Source organism: Gasterosteus aculeatus, unplaced genomic scaffold (genome assembly GCF_964276395.1).
Source record: "Gasterosteus aculeatus unplaced genomic scaffold, fGasAcu3.hap1.1 HAP1_SCAFFOLD_34, whole genome shotgun sequence".
NCBI classification, from domain to species: Eukaryota; Metazoa; Chordata; class Actinopteri; order Perciformes; family Gasterosteidae; genus Gasterosteus; species Gasterosteus aculeatus.
In genome coordinates, this window is record NW_027554892.1 from 105437 (window position 1) to 114891 (window position 9455).

At 44.9% G+C, this 9455-nt stretch overlaps 1 protein-coding gene across 1 annotated transcript; it reads right to left on the reverse strand.

The window, feature by feature from the left end:
• Positions 1-1294: 1294 nt before the first annotated feature.
• On the reverse strand, positions 1295-2697 carry LOC144394035 (uncharacterized). The gene is made up of 2 exons (XM_078098026.1): positions 2107-2697; positions 1295-1953 (listed from the first exon to the last, which is right to left on the reverse strand). The coding sequence occupies exons 1-2, from the start codon at positions 2453-2455 to the stop codon at positions 1295-1297; spliced, it is 1008 nt and encodes a 335-aa protein (XP_077954152.1). The 5' UTR covers positions 2456-2697.
• Positions 2698-9455: the final 6758 nt, after the last annotated feature.

Sequence of the window (9455 nt, forward strand, 5' to 3'; positions counted from 1 at the left end):
GCAGATGCAGAGCGGAGAGTGCGGGTTGGGATGTAGGGTTTGACCATGTCCTGGATGTAAGCTGGACCCGATCCATTCACAGCATGGTACGTGAGCACCAGTGTTTTGAACTGGATGCGGGCAGCCACCGGTAGCCAGTGAAGAGAGCGGAGGAGTGGAGTAGTGTGGGAGAATTTCGGAAGGTTGAAGACCAGTCGAGCTACTGCATTTTGAATGAGCTGGTCGAATGGCGGTGGCAGGGAGACCTGCCAGGAGGGAGTTGCAGTAGTCCAGGCGGGAGATGACAAGAGCCTGAATCAGTACCTGCGCTGCCTTCTGAGTGAGAAGGGGACGTATTCTCCTGATGTTGTAGAGCGTGTATCTACAGGATCGCGTTGTCGCGGCAATGTTGGGAGTCAGGGAGAGTTGGCTGTCGAGTGTGACGCCGAGGTTCTTAGCGGTCGAAGTGGGCGTTAGTACGGAGTTCCCAAAGTTGACTGTCAGGTCCTGGGTAAGCGAATCTTTTCCGGGAAAGAGAAGTAGTTCAGTCTTGTCGGGGTTGATTTTCAGATGGTGGGCGGACATCCACTGAGAGATGTCAGTTAGACAGGCAGAGATCCGAGCCGCCGCCTGGGTGTCCGAGTGAGGGAAGGAGAGAATTAGTTGGGTGTCATCGGCATAGCTGTGGTAAGAGAAGCCATGCGAGCGAATGACAGCGCCAAGAGAGTTTGTGTAAAGCGAAAACAGGAGGGGACCCAGCACGGAACCCTGAGGAACTCCAGTAGTAAGAGGACAAGGTTCCGACACAGATCCTCGCCAGGTTACCCGGTAGGTGCGACCATCGAGGTCGGACGAGAGAAGGGAGAGAGCAGAGCCTGTGACACCAAGTTCCTGAAGGGAGGAAATAAGGATCTGGTGGTTGACCGTGTCAAATGCAGCAGAGAGGTCCAGAAGGATGAGGACAGAGGAGAGAGAGGCAGCTCTAGCAGTGTGGAGTTGCTCAGAGACAGCAAGGAGAGCAGTCTCTGTGGAGTGGCCTTGAAACCTGACTGGTGGGGGTCAAGGAGGTTGTTACAGTGGAGATAAGAGGAGAGTTGATTAAAGATAGCACGTTCAAGGGTTTTGGACAAAAAGGTAAGAAGAGAGACCGGTCTGTAGTTGTTTTCTTCAGAAGGGTTGAGGGTGGGTTTCTTCAGGAGAGGGTTGACTCTTGCCTCCTTCAGAGAATTGGGAAAAGGAGGAGATTGGAGAAGATCGAGAAGAGTTTTTTGGGGTTAGAGAATGAGGATTCGATTTTGGATTGGTAGAAAGAGCTTTAGGCAGCAGAGATAGAAAACGAGGAGAGGAGAGATTGAAATTCGAGCAGGTCTTCAGGTCGTTTATATTTACGCCATTTCCTTTCCGACGCTCGCATGGTGGCTCTCATGGCACGGACCGGTTGAGACAGCCACGGAGCCGGAGGGGATTTGCCAGTCCGTCGTGTCGTAAGAGGGCAGAGAGAGTCTAGAGAGGAGGAAAGAGTTGAGAGGAGAGTCTCTGCAGCAGCGTTTGGATGCAAGAGTGAGAAGGAGTCAGTTGAAGGGAGAGCTGATAGAACAGAGGATGCCAGCGAGGAGGGAGAGAGGGAGCGAATATTGCGACGAGCCGGTATAGAGTTAGTCAATGAGGGAGGTTTGTTAGTTATAGAGTGTGGAAGGGAGTAAGAGATGAAGAAGTGATCAGACACATGAAGTGGAGTTACAGAGAGGTTAGTGGTAGAGCAGTTTCTAGTGAAGATGTAGTCAAGGTGATTGCCGGCTTTGTGAGTAGGAGGAGAGGGACTGAGTGACAGAGCGAAGGAAGAAAGTAGGTGTAAGAGGTCAGATGACTTCTCTGTCTGGATGTTGAAGTCACCCAGGAGGATGAGCGGAGGTCCATTTTCGGGGAAATTAGACAGGAGAATGTCCAGTTCTTCCAAGAAATGACCTAAGGAGCCTGGCGGACGGTAGAGGACAATGATGGTTAATTGTACCGGGTGAGTGATTGTTACAGCATGGAATTCAAAGGACAATGGGGTGGATGGTGGTAGAGGGTAGAGAGAAAAGCTCCATTTGGGTGAAATGAGTAGACCTGTGCCACCACCCCTACCAGTGGGCCTGGGAGTGTGGCTGAAGGAGAAGGCGGAGGAGAGAGCGGCTGGGGTGGATGTGTTCTCAGGTGTGATCCAGGTCTCGGTCAGAGCGAGGAAGTCAAGTGGCTGCTGGATAGCAAAGCCGGAGATGAAGTCAGCCTTGCGAGTCGCTGACTGGCAGTTCCAGAGACCTCCTGTGACGAGGTGCTGGACGTGTGTGGAGCGGGTGGGATAGGAGAGAGAGGAGAGGTTACGATAGAGAGCAGATCTAGCCCGAGGCCTGTAGTATCTGCGGGATGAGATTCGAACAGGTACAGGTAAAGGGGTCAAACACATTATTAAAAATAGCAGAAGAAGGCGCCGCATTCAGCCGCCCCGAAGACTCCACGAAAGACTCCCTGGTCTTTGTTCTGCTCGTCTTCGTGCTGCGAGGATAAGCTAACGCTTCCCACGATTTCTAGTTGAATACTCCCTCGTTAGTGGAAGTCGGCTGCGGCTGCGCTGGCCGCTCCCCCGTCGTTTAGGAGACAAAAGGTCGATTGGCCTCGACAGAAACTCCTCAAAATGCAAAGCACCAATAGCTTGACACCCTAATCAGTGAACAAACACCATGTGGTGTTTTGACAAAGTGAGAGTTTAAGGATACAAGTCTTATTTGCTTCAGAAAACAAGGCAAAACAAACTTAGATCAGGTCAAAACCTAGCAGAGTTAGGAGGGCACACTGGCAGTTAACTTAATAGTAGAATCTAGAACACAAACTGGCACTAAAAGACTGAAAGAGCTTGAGCAAACTAGCAACCAAGATTACTTCAAACAAAGAGAACTGGTCGTGAGACGACAAAAAGTAAAGCAAATCAGGAATCAAATTAACTTAAGACACTAGAATCAACAGCAAATTTAGCAGGCTAGCTTGGTTTAAAGAAAGAGATACTTAGTCCGATTTCAGGTCGCCTGGATGTCTGGTGGCCTTGTAGAAGAGATGCACACTTAAGCCTCTCATGTTGATTCAGAATGCTGCAGCATGTGAATTAACAAGAACTTAGAAAAGGGATCATATCACTCCTGTATTTACTTCTCTGCACTGGCTCCCTGTTAAATCAAGAATAGATTTTAAGGTACTTCTCCTCACCTACAAGGCACTTGCTGGTGAGGCACAGTCGTATCTTAAAGAGCTTGTAACACCTTATTGCCCTACAAGGCAACTGCGCTCCATAGATGCTGGGTTACTTGTTGTTCCTATGGTTTTAAAAAGTAGGCTGGGGGCCAGAGCCTTCAGTTATCAAGCTCCTCTTTTGTGGAACCAGGTTCCACTTTCAGTCCGGGGGGCAGATTTGGTCAGCTCTTTTAAAGTAAAACTTTCCTCTTTGATTGTGCCTATAGTTAGGGCTGGCTCAGGTTAGCCCGGACCAGCCCTTAGTTAAGCTGCTATAGGCTTATTATGCCGGGGGAATTCTTAGGACACACCGAGCTCCTCTCTCACGCTCTCGTTCTACCATAATTCACGTTTTATTAATGCACATGACTAATTCAGCTTCTTTCCGGGAGTTTTTTTTGTGCTTTCTCCCCTATCAGGTCTCCGTAGATCGTGGTTCCTTCTGGACCCTGGTCCTGACACCTACCGTGGCCCTGCTGACGCCTGCTGCGGCCATCATCATCATCATTATTATTTTAGATATTAATCATATTACTGTACTCGTAAACCAACATTACCGTCTCCTAAAGTCTCTGTGCTCTGCCTCCCCACAGGCTCCTGTGGATGGTGGTTCTATGTGATGGTGGTTGTATGTGATGGTGGTTCTATGTGATGGTGGTTGTCCCTGCAGTGGTCCTGCTGTGCGCCTGGTTTACTACTCACAGTTACTTGAATCATTTGTCATATAATTGCATGTATTATACATTGTTCATTCTGTACACATGGCATCCATTGTAGTCTGTCCATCCCGGGAGTGGGATCCTCCTCTGACGTTCTCCCTAAGGTTTCTTCCCTTTTTTCCCTCTTGGAAGGGTTTTTTCATTTTTTGGGGAGTTTTTCCTGTGCCGATGGAGGGTTTCGGGACAGAGGATGTTGTATGTGTACAGACTGTAAAGCCCTCTGAGGCAAATTTGTAATTTGCGATTATGGGCTATACAAAATGAATTGAATTGAATCCTTCATACTCTTGGGAGTGTTAAGTTGCATTTAGCGAGTAGCTGCTGCAAACTGAGTGAGGCAGTTTCAGGTTCATTCAGCAACAAGTTCAGTGGCTGGAGCTTGGACTTTGCTATTTGCAGTTGCAGTGGAGCAACGCCCTCACCAGGTCTCGATATCATTGTCTTTCTGGAAGGTGGTTTAGGAAAAACAAATCTGCAACCAGAGCAGGGGCTTCTGAAACATGTCCGAGAGTGTTTTTTGCTGTGTATTTGCACCTTCTTGTACAGTTCAGGTTGTGTGAGTTGGTCAGGTAGCTGAGCTGTGATGTATTTGGAAACAAAAGCTGACACAGTGTGATCATCATCCTCCTCAAACACAGGTGCACCTTCTACCCATATGAGACAGTGAATGTGTGGACTTCCTCTGTGCTGAAACTCAACTCGGTAAAAGTAGTCAACGACTTTGCCAAGAGGCTGTGCAGGAGATAAGAGCACATCTCTGAATAAGGCCTCAACACGCTTATCAAACATGCACATTGTTGTCACAGGATTGCTTCTCAGAATGTCACACTTTGCTGACCAGTCGAGCCCTTCAAAGTTCACCACCTCACCTTGCTGTCTTTTTATTGCCTCAATCACTTCATGCCAACGCATCTCAGCTGCAGAAAATGTACAAAAAAATGTGGGAGTTCCCAACTGTCTGATCATGGCAAAAAGGTCTCGTGTGGTTTTCTCCCAGTAGGCTGGTGTTCCTCTCAGCGGCTGCATGAATCTGACTGCATCTTTGTTCCTCACCAGTTTCTCTACCTCTCGTTTGTTTTGCAGCATACCAGACGTTATTTTCCGTCCATCTCGAGTCATTGGCTTTCCTTTCCTCAACTATATCGTCATGCTGGATGTGGCCAAGTGTATTTCAGTCACAAACTGAGCAAAGAACAAGTAGTTTGTATCTCTGGCAAAACGATCATCCACACAGAAAAGCCTCGCTTTGAAATAACTGCTGGGTGTTACTTTCATACGTCTCCCTTCATCCAGTGTGTTTTGGCCTGTAGGGAACTGCACAGGGAAAGCCATCGCCTCAAGTTTAGGATTTTTGAAGAAACCAACTGGACTGTTACTTTCTGCAGGGGCAACAGAGTAGATTCCTTCACTGAAACATAAGATCTCCTCTGAAACATCACACGGCTGAAGACATGATTCTAGAGCAAAACCACCGTTAAGCATTTCACCTTCCTGTTCTTCATCATCTCTCTGCTGCTCTGGCTGTTCACCATCACAAGACAACATGTCAACATCCTGCTCTCCATCAAGCTCAGTTTCTGTCTCACACAGTGCACTTATCTCACACATGTCAATTTCCTTTAAATCAGCATCATCATAGTCGTTGTCATCCATAGTGGCATCCTCGCCATCATCCTCATGCTCATCAGGGAGTGTTGGGTCACAAAGCTCGGCCTCATCTCTGATAGTGATGTCCTGATGTTGTGGATGAATGCGTTTGAGTTTATGCAGCGCCTGCACTAGTTTAGACCAGGTGACAGTCTGGAACAGCTGATGTCCTCTGTAACACAATCGTCTCTTCAGCTTTACTCTCATCACTTGAGACTCACTTCTCAGTCTGGGTAACGCTTCCACTGTTTCCTGCACCTCAGACGGGACACAAACCACGTTGCCATGTATCGCTCTCTGGCGTCCTTTGGGAAGAGGAACGATCTTTGCAAACGCTATGCACTTGGCGATGAGATGTCTCTCCAATATGTTGAGGTCACACAGTTCAGGTGGAATGTCAGCGAGCTCCAAGTTGTTGGCTACAGCGAGTGTCGGCATGACTCCATCTTTAAGATGATTGTGGCAGGTGTGACAGATCCACTCTTCCTTTCTCTCATCAGGCACATTGCACTGCTGTTCATCTCTGCACTCGTCATCACACACATGGACGTACTTTCCCGTCAGGCATGCTGCAACCACGTCTGGATTACGTACATAGTTTAACCTTTTACAGGGTTTCACTTGGTTTGGAAATGATGCTTTGTGACAGACGGTGCAAACATAAGTGGGACCGGACTTTATTTGTGACCTGAAAACAGATCTGGATGCATACTCTTATATGTAGGATTGTTTTTATATCTGTCTTTCATTCGTTGTTTCATTAGTTGTTTGTGTCTTATTCTGAATGCCTGGTCATGAGCGTATTGCTGAATAATGTGAGATCTCTTCTTTTGTCTAAAATCAATGCTGTTTTTATAAAAAGCAGTGAAGTAGAGTTTTCTTTCTCCTTTCTAAACTCAGCATTGTCTCTGTGGCGGCCCACAAAGTGCTGTTTTTGTTTCTCCCTAAATACAGGATCATTTCTGTAACGAGAGACCAAGATTTGTTTTTGTTTCTCTCTAAATTCAGGATTATTTCTGTAACGAGAGACCAAGATTTGTTTTTGTTTCTCTCTAAATTCAGGATTATTTCTGTAACGAGAGACCAAGATTTTTTTTTTTTTCTTTCTAAAATCAGCATTTTCTCTGTACTGGGAGGAAATGTACTCTTTCCGTTTTTGTTGAAAATCAACATTGTCTTTTGTATTATTTATTTTCTTTTGTCTAAATTCAGGGTTGTTCTGATATTGCATTCTTGCATGAGATCTTTTTTCTGCTTTATACGCTTTATTTGAGGCATATTTTTCCCTTTCTTTGCTTTTTTTAATCTCTTGCCTTTGTTGATTTTTCTCTGAGATCAGTCTTCTCTTTAATTTTCTCCTTTTGTTTTTATCACACTTTGTTAGTTTGCATGAGATTCCCTGTAATAGAACACCAGGTAGATCACTAGCAACAGTATTTTCTACTGAGGAAGAAATACTTGGTTCATTGAGAGAAGCATCATGTGATGGAAGGGAAGTGGATTGACTTGATAGTTCTGGTTCATTGGAGTTTATGACCTCTTTTTGTCTCACCGATGATGTGAAGATGATGTCATTGGACTCTGCTGTCAATATGTTGTCAGATGGATCACTGAGGTTTATCACTTGAGCAGTTGATTCTGATTCATTGTGAGGAGCATCATGTGATGATATTGTGATGAAGACCTCTGGTTGTTTTACAGCTGGAGTGTGAGGAGTCGTTTCAGGTGAACTGGTCTGATCAGTGGCTGTAGGTGAGTTTGATTCATCCACAGGGACAGCTGTAGGTCTGCAGTCTGTGTTTGGGAGACCATCGTTCAGGTTTACTGTGTTCACATTGTAGAACTCCACAGGTTTCAACTCATAGTTACAGGAGGACTGTGTGTCCATCATTCTGTGGGACTTCTTGAGCCTGTCAATCATGTCACTGAGACGTGAGAATGTCACCATGACAGCAGTACCTGGTGTGCGTGAACCGGCTGGTAGGGGCAAACCTCTGGCTGTTCTGGAGTGTGGGTCAAAGAAACCGTATCTGCCTGACTTGGTTCTGAACACTGCGATACACAAGAGTCTCATCAACAGCAGAGCGTACTTCACATCTGACAACAAGCAGCTGAGTCCTGACTCCAGGTCCAGAAAGCTGTCCACAGCTCCAGGTAAAGGTTCTCCTAATGTGCCGTACCTTGAAAGCTGAGTCATGTCTGCATGGTGTGTAGCGCTGCGTGCAGGAACTTCATCAGTGAGCTCGTCGGTGGTCAGATAGATGTGATTAGTGACTAGTTTCCTGGTCTCTCTATACATCGTGTTACCTTTATCCAAAACATGGTCCAGGTCTGCTCCGGTGATGCTTTCATTCTCATGGAGGAATGCAAGAAAGGTCAGTGAGTTACAGGTGCACTGCCGATTTCTGGATCTGCCGTATCTGATTGAAGCCTGGCTGTGGGATGCACGGACATGTTGTTCAGAAGGCTGATCTTCAGGGTCTACACGGTCTGCATTAGAAGGTCCTGCTGTACATGGATCCTCACTGTGACGTCCACTCTTTACTGCGTCTGCATATGATACCTGTGACTCACTTGGAACTCCCTGTTTCACACTTCCAGGATGAGACTCTGCAGACATCTTTACCGCTCCACTGCTCTCAGGACCAACACATTCTGCTCCGTCAGTCGTTGTTGCACAGGGATTCTCTTTGGTCCGCTGCCAGCGCAGGCTCTGAGCTTGTGACCTCTTACTCTTTCTTGGCATTGTTGTGTGTCAAAACCAAAAATGTTATTGTTTTACTTGTATTGTACACAACCAAGGTACTAAACACAATATTAATGGTAAAATAGTATTATTAACAAAGCGGGATGTAAGGATAAATTAAACGTATGTCTGCTTTTTGGTAACACTTAGCAGTTTAAATGCTTCAAAACTATACTATTTGTTATGATATACCAAAAGCCATTTCAGTATCCAAGTAAATGACTTTGTAGAAAATCCCAGCCAGGAAAATGTGATGTCAAACGTAACACTATAAAGAGATCAATATCAATGCTCAAATTTGACTGTTCCTGAAATACTATATTATTTATGTTTTGGTGTATGTCAAAAAATCTATATTTGATTGTCAAATCCAGTGACAGCAACTTTGAGTATATTCCTTAGTCTTATTATATTAAGGCTATATCTAAAACCCTAAATCAAACAATTTTAGTTCATAAATACTGTGAGCAGGTATATACTGGATCTGTGAACTTACTGACAGTATATATTTGTTAAATATACTTCTAGAAGAAACCTTGACAAATCTTTGGAAATATTTATTCAATATAAAATCTAAAGTTTAACACTGGACAACAACCAAATAAAAATAGGCTATTTTAAATGATTGTGAGCCACCTAAATCTCTTTTTAATAATGAAATGTACTTAATTAAAACTCTTAAGACTTGACAAAGTTAGAAATGACTCTGATAAAAAAGTTAAAATGATTTACTGAGGGAACCAAATCTACAGTGCAGAAATGGTATGTAGTACAATTCTAGACGCACTAGGACGAAAATATTCTGTTCACTTCAAAGTTTTGTGGAATATGTCAATTTAATTACACATTTTGCACCAATCCACAACCAGTAGTCCAATGCCAGATCTCTTCTGATCCTTAACTGTTTGCACTTACCAGCAAGGAATATCTTCTATAATTATCTAATATTATTACTATGATATGGTTTATATTCAAATCGGGAACAGTTGTCGTGGCAGCTGAATCCTTCTGAAGAATGTTGGGTCTGTAGACAGGAAGCAGCAATTCCAAATAAATCCTTTTCCTCCTTATAGATGCTTGTATTTTATTTCAGGATGTTA